Source organism: Camellia sinensis, chromosome 13 (assembly GCF_055761805.1).
Source record: "Camellia sinensis isolate YWXY chromosome 13, ASM5576180v1, whole genome shotgun sequence".
Taxonomy (NCBI): Eukaryota; Viridiplantae; Streptophyta; class Magnoliopsida; order Ericales; family Theaceae; genus Camellia; species Camellia sinensis.
In genome coordinates this window covers 118,611,911-118,626,527 of record NC_138973.1, presented here as the reverse complement: position 1 = coordinate 118,626,527, position 14,617 = coordinate 118,611,911, and the positions used below count along the sequence as shown (strand labels likewise).

Below are 14,617 nucleotides of genomic sequence, written 5' to 3'. Positions count from 1 at the left end.
ACACCTTTTAAGTGTGATCTTTGAAAGTGTGATTAAAAAAAATCATTTTTAATCACACTTTTTAAGTGTGATTAAAAATATTTAGATCACACATTTTAAGTGTGATCTTTGGAAGTGTGATTAAAAATGATCATTTTTAATCACACTTAAAAAGTGTGATTAATAACATTTAGATCACACATTTTAAGTGATTAAAAATATTTACATCACATCTTTTAAGTGTGATTAATAACATTTAGATCACATCTTTTAAGTGTGATTAATAACTAATAAAATCTGTGATAAAAAAAAGATTCGACATATTTGAAAAATAATCAATATTATTTTTGAATGCACATTTGAAGAACGTAATACACACTATATACTATATTTTGAATCATAACCACGTATTGAATAGAATAACATCATATATTTCATAAATGGAAATTAAATATTCAAAAGTATATACAAAAGAATTAAATAAAAAAAAATTAACTGTGCTTACATATATTAAAAAATGAAAAAACTTAAAAAAACTAAGTTCTTTAATTCTTGGACCATATTTTGCATCTCTCCAAAAAATTTCTGACCTGAAAAAAGAAAACACAAATTAATCCAAAAACCACTGATGCATATGAATAAACTAAAAAGTTAATTCAGCAAACCAAAATAGGAACATTAATCATTTCTGGTTGATCTTAATCTTTTTGGAAGTAACTTCCCTGCAGCTCAGTGTCAATGGCATTGTAATTAGGAGGTCACTAATGAGCATAGTATTTAAAAATGATAAATGCCAAGATTAACCTGAAAATTACCAGAGTCATGACTTCCCTGCAGCTCAGTGTCAATGGCTCAGTGTCAACTGCCAATGTTCGAAAAATCCCCATGGGGCATCAACTCCTCTCCAACTGCCAAAAAATCCATCATCGCACAAATTGCATTTGTAGGAAATAAACAATCGAAGTACATAAAGAATTTTCAAAAAGATGTTAATAATTACATAATTCACAACACACACAATGGTTTGTGTATCCGCAAAATAATAAGAGGGTATATGCTTCAATGGTTCAAAAAATTAGAATTTTTTTGAATAAATCATAAAACACTATTGGTCGGGTACACAATCACATGCTATTCTGCACCCATATAATAATAATATCTCCACTTGAACAAAGTATTGGGAGTCGACAAACAAGGTCTGCATTTTGGAAGCATATGATTTGAAATCCAATTCGGTTCTTATGTACTTTTGTGTAATATATTTGCACTTTGTGAATAAACTCAATCAAATTTCAGTTAATAGCTAATATTTTTTTGTATTATGAGATTTCATGTTAATTAGTAGAGTCCATTACTTTTGTGTTAGTGTTTAGAAGCCAAACATGAAATGTGTTAATTAATTAGTTAATAGCTAATATTTTTTTCCCTCTCCCTCCCATATACCAACATATAAGAAATGCCTTGCACTATATCTCCAAATAAGAATTTCCTAGGCAATGATTGGGAACTCAAAACATAAATTTACTTTAATATCTCTACAAATAGGTAAGCACTAACCTAATTGAGGACTCCCCAAGTCCAAGTGAATGCTGAACAGATTTATTTCTCACGAATACTGCCAAAGATAGAAAGCATGGGAAGAAAGCAATGATAGTGAAGAAACAGCCATATAATAAACAGTATGTCTGTCAAACTCGTCAATGTAAAATAAATAAATTAAAGGAGTAATCTATGACATCAAGGGAATGGAAAAAAGGTTTGATCATTCTGTTTGACTATTATCACTTCTATTTTTGGAAAGAAGATGAGCTACATCTGCTAAGATTTTGATTTCATGAAATCACTTATCAAAAAAATAAAAAAGAGGTTCATGAAGTTTTTTCTCATTAATACGTTCAATCTCCAACTTCACACAAAAACTATGAGAGATCAAAATGGCCCTAAAACAAAAATTGAGCTCACCTATGGAATCTACGAGAAGAAAAGAGGATGCAGGGAAAAAAATTTCCTTTACACCAAAAATGATAACTATGCAAAAGAATTACCTTAAGCTTTTGAATCCTTAACATGGTCTCTTTAAAAGTAGGTCTATTCATTTCTCTCTCAATCTAACATCTAAGTTCTATAGAAGTTTCATACCATCTCATTTACATGATGATTTCTATTTATATGCACATCAATTACAATAAAGTTCTTTAGTTTTGTACCTTCCAATCCTTGAAATCATATCTGAAGACAAAATGGTTGTAAGCAACTTCACCCGACATAACAGAAGGGGCGTCAGCGGCATTTGTTGGCGCTGAAAAGAAAGTCAATAACTACAAATATAATACAAAAACAAATAACTAAACAATATTCTCAAATGGATGTTGTTATGAGTTGTTGTGTCTTACAAACAAGATGAGAGCCCTTTTCATCCACAACCATTATAACCCGCCCATCTTTGACGAAGAAAGACAGAGCAAATAAATTTTCCACTGTCTGTGCAAAAGATTTTCTATTCAATATCAAACTTTCAAGTTTAACCCTTCTCTTGCTCTTCAAGATGTCGAACATGGTAAACATATTCTCGTCAGTATCTGCCCTCTTTTCTTCTGCCCCAGTATTACCGAGCTATTGCACAAGAAATTTACATGAATGAATACATACTGTTGAAAGAACCTGGCACCATTACTAGATTTGAATTTTATGAGTTAAAATCTCATGTATAAATAATGCAATGCACTCACAAAAGATTATTCGACTACGCAAATATTAGAATGAGCTAAAGAAATAAATCATCATAGTAAACAACTAAAATTGTGTGTCTAAGTACTTAACGCTGTTACATTCCTAAAAATTATGAAAAGAAATTTGAGAAATTTAGCACTCGGTAAATAAGCAAATGCTAAAACTTGAAAATCATCAAGTTTTCCACAGTCAATATATATAGCAACACAATTATACATACCTGTTGGGGCTGAGAACTTTCAGTTTGTTTTGCCCGTTTTCTGTAAACTGCAACGTTCCGCTGCTTAACTTCAGTTTGCATAGGTCCAAGCCTTGAGCGAAATAGGGAAAACAGAAAGTGTTAACAAAACAAAAAGTCGCTTACAAATAAAGATGATGAGATGAGGAAGCAAAAAGTCCCTTAATTATTGCTGCCTTTTTTTAGATTAGAGAGGGGTGACAACAGTCACATGGTGCAGCACCCTCAGAAATTCTTGAAAATGGGTGAAACAGCAAAGCCAATTTCTTTCCAGAGGATAGAGTTCTTGTGGGCAGCTTCAAAGTCCGAGGTTCCTTTTCTTCCTTGTACTTTTGTGAAGTCTCTCAGCAAACAATATATGAAATCCGATGGGGTAACACCTCCTCCGATATGTGATTTAACAGAGGTCAACAAAGTCCTAGAAAGATTCATTAGAGCCTCTCCATCTGCAACAAGCTATGGTCTAATGCCAAACATGACATTCTACTTGATGGAAAGCTACCCCATGGAAGCAGCCACTGCTAATTTTCCCTACACTATGAAAGATATCACAAAATATGCTTTTATATACATATCATGATGAATGGGCTACTTGAATTTAGACCTCAAAACTCAAAAGAATCATTTTCTAGTTTCACTCATCCAGAACTCTACTGTTACAGAAATACATAACCTAGCACTTTCACACAGATAAAGAGGAAGACAAAAGAAGAAAAATGTAAAAGGTCACAACACTGTATTTGGAACAAAAACCAACTCTTTGGTAGGTGTATTGGTACTTTACCTGCATACTTATGATCCATTTCATGCAGTTGGCACCGTAGATTCCACATCTTGCACCCTTTATAAGTGATTAGACGGTAGAGTTAGCATGAAACTTTGAAGCAAAGTATCAATTTAAACCAATGAAGGATTAGTTGGAATGAAATTGCGCCATGGTATGGCGAAGCTCAAATTTAGCCTCAATTACAAGAGCTAACATCTATAATTGCTTGCACTAGCTAATGTAACTTCTGAATTGCGACAAAGCAAAATAAACTTACTTGATTGATACCACAACTACGGATGGAATCTCCAACCTTCAATACTATTTCATATAACTACTTCATAAGTTAACCACACATATTTACCAGCCTGTAGAGAATTGGAAAACTAAAATTACATTCACATAAGCATATGTATACATACAACACAAAAAGAAGAGAAACATGAGTGAAACAATAGCAGAGGATTATAGGACAATGCACCTTCCCATTAACAATCTCGCGCTCACCGAGCATTCGGTTTTTAGGAAATTTCTCAACAGACACACTGCAACAGGGTTACAAATACATTAATCTTGGCAATAATGATCAAGAACACTTTTGTTTGGTTTGATTTTCAGAATTTGCTTTCAGAATTCTTTTTGAAAACATGAAAATTAGTTTTGGCAAAAAATAACCACCAAAAACATATTTTAAAAAGGGGTAGCACCAAAAGGAGGTGTCCTTTTTATATAAACCCTCCCCAAATCATATGAAATCACATAAGAACCCATACAAAAAGCAAACTCATGCTATTTGATCCCTTGAAAAGAATAAACAAAGGCAAGGAGGAGATGCACAAACAAAAAAGGAACCTCCCACTCATGGGAAACATGCTACAAAATGTAAACTGGTTGAAAAGGAAACGATCAAGGGCCAAGAGTCTCCCCCGAAAGAATAGATTTTGCCAAGAATATGGCCCTTTACTTTTAGGAGTTTCATCTTGATCATACTAAAGGCATAAGGACCTGAAGAATCTTAACCAACCAGTAGATTGAAACTGTAGAGAGCATAAAAGAAGCCATTTTCTTTCTCTCTGGAATGTCAAAATTGAGAAACTAGGCTACCATCCCCTTTGCCTCATCTTTTAGGTTACTAAATGAATCACTCTTACAATAAAAGTAGGTGTTGCCCCTGCTTTAAATGGAACATCATGTCAGGAAAATGATATACTCTCACCATAAAGGTTTTGGTTGCCCCCACTATTAATGGAACAAAGCCAATTCCTCAGTTATTTGTTTCATTACAGCCATTACTAGTGAAAACACTAAATATCTGTTTGACATTATGTAACATATGACACAAGAGAACCAAATTTGGGGAATCAAAATAATCATAAAGTGCTCTGAGGTTAAACATCTAGAAGATCTTAGTTTTAAATGACTCAAAACATGCAGACTATAATCAACTAACCCTCCAGTGGTTGCAGTAGCAGGCTGACTAGTAACATCATTCTTCTTGACATCAGCTAACACAACATTGATATCGTCATCCTCAAAAGCAAAATACACAGGATACTGTAACCAAATATAGCATCATCAAGATAGTTTCCATGATAAAATCACATTGAAATATAGAAAGTGAAAAGAAATTTGGGGATGTGAAACACCTTGATTAATGAGTAGGCCAATAAATTATAGGACATGACAGAAAGTCAAATGTCCTGGCCATTAAATGGTGTCTAAGAATCCTACAGAGCAATATAATATATATGTATCCCGAGTCCATTTGGGAGCCTGTAACAAACACTGCAGGTTACTTTGTTTAGAGTGTTTTGATAAAGTTTTTGCATACTACACAAACATAGCTTCAACAAGCTGAAAAAAATATGATTATTCAGAAGTATGTGGGAGGGATACTTTTAACTTCTACTTTCTGATTATCAGTTTTCAGCACAAAGAAGCTGCAACAAACAGGGCCTGATATCACTCACAGTATTAAAGCATTTGGTCAGAATGAAAGGAAACAAGTGTACTACTCAGATAATAAACAGGTTGGTAATTGAATCAGTCCATTTGATTTACATTGAATTTTAACTAACAAAAAAAAGGAGAGTGATATTCTAAGCATAAAAAAAAATTTAGTCATCCAGGGCCCTTATTCTAGAATACCGTTGGGGCAACAATTATGTGCATATTCACTTAAATGCAATTAGGAGGAGAATGGACAAATTCACTGTTATGTAACCAGGAAGAGAATATACATATTCAACTACAATTAAAAGAATAAACGCCACATCAATCCTAATGAAACGGGCAAAAGTTGGGAAGTTAAAGATGCATTCTGACCTTAAGCAGCTTGTGAACGAATTGAATAGCATCACTTGGTCCAAAAACCTAACAGTTGTTAACAACATCAACTTTATAATAGAACTCGGAAAGTGTGTTGACAAAATAGTTTTAAAATGAAGGCAAAAGAGATAGTGGACAGATGATATACCCCCACAGGCCATCATAGCCAAGAATGATGAAGTGGTCTCGCTCTGTAAGCTTCGATGGAGCTTCGAAATCGGTTCGATCTGGAGCTTCGAAATTGCTTCGATGGAGCTTCGAATATCTGAATCTTCGATGGAAATCACTGAATCTTCAACGGAGCTTCGAAATCGGTTGGATCTGGAGCTTCGATGGAGCTTCGAAATTGCTTCGATGGAGCTTCGAATATCTGAATCTTCGCTGGAAATCACTGAATCTTCAACGGAGATTCGATGGAGCTTCGAAATTGCTTCGAAGGAGCTTCGAATATCTGAACGGCTAGGGCTCGTTTGCCCTTTCGGCTGATCCTCCGCCGCTCGCCGTCGATTGAGAGAGAGAGGGGGGGGGTAAGATGAGATTAAGGATTTTTGGGGTTGAGATTGGGGATTTTTTGTTTTGGGTTTGGGTGGGTTAATGAGCGGGAATGGGAAAAAAAAAAGTGGGGAAAGGAGCGGGAATGGAAAATTAAAAGGGGCGGGAATGAAAATATTATTTTTTTTTTCAAAAATAAAATTTAAATAACAAAATAATGTTGTTTAACTTTTTTTTTTTTTTTTTTTTTTTTGCGACGGGGGTTATCGTCGTCAAAAAAAATTATTTTTTGTTAAAAATATATTTTTTTTTGTAGTTAATGAATTTTTAAAAAAAAAATCCTTTTTTTTTAGTTACTAAGATTGAAAATTTATTTGTTTCATTTTTATTTCAATGAAAAAAAATATTATTATTTTTTATTTGGTAGAAGTAGGTGTAATATTTTAATGAAAAAAAATTTTCACTAAAATAAAAGTTAATTTTCTGTGGTCAATGAAAAATGTTTTTCTACGGCCCATTTTTTTTATTATTAAAAATCATGAACTAATTTTTTGTGGTAGAGGAGAGGGAGTGGCAGTAGTGGTGAAGGTGGTGGATAAGAGATGATGGTGGTGGTAGTGGCGGCGACGAAGGAGATTAGTGGGGAAGTTGTGGTAGTGGTAGAGTAGATGAAGTGGCAAGGGTGAAGGAGAGGTATGGTAGTAGTAGTGGCAGTAGTGGTAAAGGTGGTGGATAAGAGATAATGGTGGTGGTGGTGGTGGTGGCGGTGGCGAAGGAGATTAGTGGTGAAGTTGTGGTAGTGGTAGAGTAGATGAAGTGGCAATGGTGAAAGAGAGGTAATAGTAGTAGTAGTGGTAGTAGTGGTAGTGGTGGCAATGGTAGTAGTAATGGTAGTCGTAGAGGTGAAGTGACGACAGTGGTAGTGGAACATCGTTTGCAGTAGTGGTGAATGTGATAAAGGAGATGGGTGGTGAGAGAGAGAGAGATGAGTGAGAGACAGATAGAGGATAGAGAGAGAGACAGAGAGACAGAGAGAGAGACAGACAGAGACAGAGTGATAAGCGAGAGAGAGACAAAGTAGTCGCTAAAAGTGCATTTTCTTGTAGTGGATAGATAAATCGAGAGGGAGCTTAGTAAATAGAGAAGACGGAAGGGAGAGAGTGAGCAACGCGAACACAGTAGGAGAGAAAGAGAGAGAGAGAGAGAGAAAAGAGAGAGAGATGGACAAAAAGATAAAGAGATAGAGAGTGAGAGACAGAGAAAGAAGAGAGATGAACGAGAGAGACAGAGAGAGAGATAGAGAGAAGAGAGTTGAGCGAGAGAGATAGAGAGAGATGGGAGATAGAGAGAAAAGAGATGAGAGAAGAGATAGATAAGTGAGAGACAGAGAGAGAGGCAGATAAACAGAAAGAAAAGAGTGATTAGTGAGAGAGAGAAAGATGAAAAATAGGTGAAAAGATATAGACAAAGAGAGATAGAGAGAAAAAAAGAACGAAAAGAGATAAACGAGAGAGAGACAGAGAGAGATGAGTAAGAGAGATATAGAGAAGAGAGACAGAGAGAGAAGAGAGATAGGAGAGATAGACAGAAGAGAGATGGACGAGAGACACAGAGAGAAAGAGAAAGACAGACAGACAGACAGACAGAGAAGAGTGATAAGTGAGAGAGAGAAAAATAAGAGAGACAGACACAGAGAGAAAGAGAGAGACAGACAGACAGAGAAGAGTAATGAGTGAAAGAGAGAAAAATAAGAGAGACAGAGACACAGAGAGAAAGAGAGAGACAGACAGATAGAGAAGAGTGATGAGTGAGTGAGAGAGAAGAGAGACGGAGACAGAGAAATAGGAAGATGAAAAAATGGGTGAAAAAGTTTCGTGTCTAAAGCCTCATTTTCTAGTAGTGAGTCGTCTCTATCATTCACGGGTAGAATAGAGGCGTGGATTTGGGAATTGTATATTATATATAAAAATCAAATTGAAATATTTTATACAATCACACCTATTTAGGGCTGGTGGGGTGGTGGTGGTGGGTGGCTGGTGGTGGCGGGTGGTGGATGGTGGTGGTAGATGGGTGCTGAGTGATGGTAGCGGGTAGGTGGCGGACAGTGGATGGTAGTGGCGGGTTGCGGGTGGCGGGTGGGGGGTAGATGGCAGGTGGGTGGTGGTGGCGAGTGGGTGGCAGGTGGTGGTGGTGGCTGGCAGGTGGGTGTTGGTGGCGAGTGGTGGTGGCAGGTGGTGGGGGGATGGGTGGTGGTGGCGGAAGAAGGTGGTGGAAAATGGTGGCGGGTGGTGGCTAGTGTTGGGTGGTAAAAAAAAAAAACTCAAAACTCAAAACGAAAACACATTTTTTGAGTTTACATTTTTTGGCCAAATTTATAAACTGAGACCACTGATTTATAAATCAAAAATTTACCAAACAAGTTTTTATTTGAGTTTTTAAAATTTTTGTAAATATAAAAAGAAAACTGAAAACGTAAGTGTTACCAAATGACACCTTAGCAAACAGGCTTTAGATGGTAAAAATATTGTAAAAATTAACAAATAATTAAATAAGTTACCAACGTAAAAATTGACTTATCAAAAGATTCTTAGGCCATATATGGTTTGATTTTTAGAAAAAAAATTTTAAAATTAAAAATTAATTTGGTTAAGAAATAAAAACTAAAAAATAATTATCATTTAAGGGTAAAAAATAATTATCATTTTAACTTTTGAGCAGGTTATATACATATGTATAGCTGTTTCAATTTAATTTGTAAAAAATTATTTCTAACCACTCGAAAGATAAAAATTATTTAAAAATGATAATTATTTTTTATTTTTTATTTCTTAACCAAATTAATTTTTAATTTTTAATTTTTTTTTCTAAAATTCAAACCATTCATAGCCTAAGAATCTTTTGATAAGTCGTTTCTTATGTTGGTAACTTATTTAATTATTTGTTCATTTTACGACATTTTTACCATCTGAAGCCTGTTTGGTAACCATTTCGTTTTCAGTTTCCAATTTATATTTACAAAAATTTTAAAAATTGTCATAAAAACTTATTTGATAATTTTTTTGATTTATAAATGGTTGTCTCAGTTTGTAAATTTCAGGAAAAAATGTAAATTCAAAAAATAAGTTTATGTTGGTTTTTAAACAGAAATTTAAAAATTTTACTAACAATTTTTTTTTCAATTAATTTTTTTTCAAATAATTTTTTTTCCAATTAATTTCTTTTCAATGAATTTTTTTTCCAACTAATACTAACCGAGGGGGCAATTGGTAATGCTACTTTAAACCTTAGGGAGGGGATTGTAATTTCTAAAATGTAAGGGGTGTCAATGTAATTTACCCAGTAAGGGAAAAATTAGTATTTAAAAAAATTAAATTGCTAAGGGAGAATCTGTAATGAAACTTTAAACCTCAGGGAGGGAGATGTAATTTCCAAAACGTGAAGGGAGAACTGTAATAAACATAAACCTGAGGGGGTGTTAGTGTAATTTACCATATATATATATATAAATAATCACACTTTAATTAGAATGTGTGATTAAAATATATATATATATATATATATAATCACATTTATTTAAAAAGTGTGATTAAAAAGTAGTAGTGTATATATAATCACACTTTAATTAGAAAGTGTGATTAAAAAATATATAAATAATCACACTTTAATTAGAATATGTGATTAAAAAACATTTATATAATCACACTTATTTAAAAAGTGTGATTAAAAAGTAGTAGTGTATATATAATCACACTTTAATTAGAAGGTGTGATTAAAAAATATATAAATAATCACACTTTAATTAGAATGTGTGATTAAAAAAAAATATATATAATCACACTTGTTTAAAAAGTGTGATTAAAAAGTAGAAGTGTATATATAATCACACTTTAATTAGAAGGTGTGATTAAAAAATATATAAATAATCACACTTTAATTAGAATGTGTGATTAAAAAATATATATATAATCACACTTGTTTAAAAAGTGTGATTAAAAAGTAGAAGTATATATATAATCACACTTTAATTAGAAGGTGTGATTAAAAAATATATAAATAATCACACTTTAATTAGAATGTGTGATTAAAAAATATAAATATAATCACACTTGTTTAAAAAGTGTGATTAAAAAGTAGAAGTGTATATATAATCACACTTTAATTAGAAAGTGTGATTAAAAAATATATGTATATAATCACACTTAATTGAAAAGTGACATAAAAAATAAATATTATCACACTCAATTAAATTAAGTGTGATTAAAATATCAATCTAATGTTTTTTATCACACTTCCAATAAAAGTGAGATCTTTTTTTTTGTCAAAGTGTGATCTTTAACCATTTTTGTAGTAGTGGCAACTGAGGATCTTTTCCCTGAGCATCTTTAATTCTATCAATCAATGTGGGTTGAACTCAAAGGTTTGCCAACTGCACTCCATGGTTATGCCATTTAATCTCGATATTTAACCTTCGCAAGTCCTCCAAGATATTCTTTTGGTCAGTGATCAAGGTAGCCAAATTACTCAGGGTCTTTCTACTCAAGGCATCAGCCACTGCATTGGCTTTTCTTGGATGATAACTGATAGTCAAATCATAGTCCTTTAATAGCTCCAACCATCGCCTTTGCCTCATATTCAATTCTTTTTGAGTGAAAATATACTTCAGTCTTTTATGATCAATGAATATCTCACATTTTACCCCATACAATTAGTGCCTCTAGATTTTCAATGCAAACACCACTGTAGCCAACTCCAAATCATGCGTATGATAATCTGCTCATATGGCTTCAACTGCCTAGACGCATATGCCACTACTTTATCGTTCTACATCAGGACACAACCCAAGCCTATCTTCGATGTATCACTATAGATGGTAAAACCTTCATCTCTGGGCGGAACTATAAGTACTAGAGCACACACTAATCGACTCTTTAGATCCTGAAAACTCTTCTCACAATCATCAGACCATTCAAATTTAACCCTTTTTTGTGTTAAACGAGTCAAAGGCATAGAAATTCGAGAAAATCCCTTAACAAACCTTCTATAATATCCTGCTAAACCCAAGACACTACGAATTTCAATGACACTAGTAGGCCTATTCCACTCTACTACCGCCTCACTTTCTTGGGGTCAAGAGACACCCCATCTTTAGATATCACATAACTCAAAAATGATACACTCTCCAGCCAAAATTCACACTTCCTTAATTTAGCAAATAATTTATTCTCCCTTAATAACTACAACACTATTCTCAGATGTTCTTCGTGCTGCTCTTTACTCTTTGAGTACACAAGAATGTCATCAATAAAAACTACCACAAACTGATCTAAGAAGGGTTTAAATACCTTGTTCATTAAATCCATAAAAGTTGCAGGCGTATTGGTCAACCCTAACGACATCACTAAAAATTCATAATGCCCATACCTAGTTCGAAAGGCTGTCTTAGGTATATCTTCCACCTTAACCTTCAACTGATGATATCTAGAACGAAGGTCAATCTTAGAAAAGACTTGTGCTCCTTGCAATTGATCAAATAGGTCATTTATCCTAGGCAAAGGATATTTATTTCGAATTGTCACATTGTTTAACTCTTGATAATCAATGCAAAGGTGAAAACTACCATCCTTCTTTTTCACAAATAAAACGGACACACCACAAGGAGAAACACTAGACCTAATAAAGCCCTTATCTAGTAACTCTTGTAATTGTTCCTTCAACTCTTGCCCCTGATTTTCTTCGACTGCTTGAGAACCACTACCAATATTAGTCACATTCCTTCACCGATTATTATTACCAGTCCGTCGATTCGTTTAACCCTGGTGTGTATTCCTAGCCATATTTGCCAATGTCTCCTCATGTTTCATTGCAACTTATATGCATCAATAATAAAACCCCATCTTATTCTATTCTCAAGTCCCTATAACATGTAAATAAAATTAATATTATATCAAATTATAAGCGTTCCCAATACTACATCTACCCAATCTCACCACTATTTTATACCAACTTTTAAAATTACAACCTGGCTCTGATACCATAAAATTGTCACGCCCCAAGCTCTGTGACAACGCCGCACACTCATATAAGTGAGAATGCAAGGCTAAGAATCCAATCACATAACCCACAATGTAAAATACTCAAATTAAATCCTTAAATATCATAATGCTAAAAACCATACAAATAGATAATTCTTATCATATGAAATTGTCCACCAAGTCCACTAATAAAAATAATAATAATAATAATGATCCAAATACTTAAATCATAGTCCTACTCTCGGCACTCCCATAAGTAAAAACCCTGCACAGCTCTACTCCTCAGAATCTGAAAAATAAAATAAGGGTAAGCTAGACAGCCCAGTAAATAACCAACCATCACTATTAGCTGGATCAAGTATACAAAAAAAATAGTCGATAACCAATAAATATATACAACCTAGCATACGCAATGCTATGAAATGGCATACATAATGCATGATGGACTTACACCAACATGAGTGGACCTCAGCCACGCTCACATCAGTGGCCATCACATGAAAATAAGACAACCGAAATGTGTGCACACATGCACGAATACCAAGGACCGAACCTAAGGCATGGAATGTCACTCTACGAATACATAATGCATGATATGGAATAGCATAAATTACAGCTCCAAAATAGCATGAAATATGGTCCCGAAACATGCAAATATGGCACACAATGCAAGCTGGGGGGCTCGGGTACCGAAATTAGTGAAGTGCATTACACTAGAGGTACCCGAAGCAATGCACCAAAAGCAAAACCAACCCCAAACAGACCCTAGGCAGGTCTGAAATGGTGGGAAACTGACCTAAAATGATGGCTCGGAATGCGACGAAATGGAGCTCATTCAATGGTCGGTAAATGGGGCATACAAGCCCGACTCTCAAACGCATTTAAAGAAATGAAAACACGGTGACATGGCATTCAAACAAGCTCTGAAATGTGATGAATGATAGGCTCAAAACATGGAAATATCTCAGTACATGCATGTAACAAACCTCAAAACTCGAAGATAGGCAAGTGCATTGAACTACAAGCATGCAAAACTAACATCATTCAACCACAAGACCCAAAAATAGAGCTAGGGTAGTCCAAAATGAGCACATTATCAGTTCAAGGCATGGCCAAAAGGTGCCAACATGAAGGGTCAAAACAACATGCAACATAGGCTAGTGAACCATGAGTTGTTCTACAGCTATATGAAGCATATGAGGGCTCACCCAACCGGCCAAAAATAGAAGTATTTCATGCCAAATAAACCCCAAATAACCACTGAAATGCATCCAATGCATACAAAAATGATGAGCTTCTTTGGAGGGCCATGCAAGGGGTTACTCAACACATACAACAAGGACACTTAGCATGGCAAAACCAACTCTGGAAATCAAATATTACAAGTCTAAAACTCACCAAATTGGCTCTAAAATGGGTCAATGAAGCATACAATGAAAGGCCCCTTCAAAAGGCCTTGAATGGAATTGCTCAACACATGCATTACGGACACAAAATAAGACCAAAGAGGCTCCAGACAGAGCTAAGGAAGGCCTTGAAACTCACCAAATTGAGCCTAAAAAGTGACTTCATAACATGCAAGTGAGGGTCCCTTTGGGAGGCCAACAAAGCGAGTAAAGAGAATGAGGGGTGAGAGGGTCACCCCTCTATGATTTTGAAGCTCAAAGGCACATCTAAGCCACTGAAAATTTCAGTGGCTAAAAGGCCAAATCAAGGCCAGTGCAAGTGCTCACATGCATAGCTCAAAACATGAGGAAATAAGGCATGAAAGGGGGTAGATGACCCCAAACAGAGAAAGTATCTTAAACAAACTTGTTTATAAGCTCAAAAGAAACTTTTTCAAGTTTATGACAAATCTCGAAAATTCTCACAAGTAGGGCTAACATATGATGCAAAATAAGCCTACAAAGAGGGACAAAGCATACAAGGGTGTAGGAGACCTCAAAAAGAAAAATGTCCTTAATAAATATTCAAGAGGAGCTCAAACTATGACACTTTTTAGTTTATGACAAAGTCCAAAAATACTTGAAAGTAAGGCTAATCAATGGAGCA

At 34.6% G+C, this 14,617-nt stretch overlaps 1 protein-coding gene across 9 annotated transcripts; it reads right to left on the bottom strand.

Moving 5' to 3' along the window:
- Positions 1-332: 332 nt before the first annotated feature.
- Positions 333-6,561, bottom strand: LOC114307264 (non-structural maintenance of chromosomes element 4 homolog A-like). 9 transcript variants are annotated; one of them, XM_082903261.1, is made up of 12 exons: positions 6,190-6,561; positions 6,039-6,086; positions 5,164-5,267; positions 4,195-4,258; positions 3,991-4,081; positions 3,732-3,788; positions 2,930-3,020; positions 2,373-2,592; positions 2,187-2,297; positions 1,537-1,594; positions 795-887; positions 333-569 (listed from the first exon to the last, which is right to left on the bottom strand). In XM_082903261.1, exons 7-9 carry the CDS (start codon positions 3,008-3,010, stop codon positions 2,260-2,262), a joined length of 339 nt encoding a protein of 112 aa, XP_082759387.1. In that variant the 5' UTR covers positions 3,011-3,020; positions 3,732-3,788; positions 3,991-4,081; positions 4,195-4,258; positions 5,164-5,267; positions 6,039-6,086; positions 6,190-6,561; the 3' UTR covers positions 333-569; positions 795-887; positions 1,537-1,594; positions 2,187-2,259. The 9 variants fall into 9 exon arrangements, 7 of the variants coding, with proteins under 7 accessions (XP_082759387.1, XP_082759383.1, XP_082759382.1 ...); XM_082903260.1 differs by having other exon boundaries at positions 344-569; positions 784-887; positions 2,187-2,278; XM_082903259.1 differs by having other exon boundaries at positions 346-569; positions 2,187-2,278.
- Positions 6,562-14,617: the final 8,056 nt, after the last annotated feature.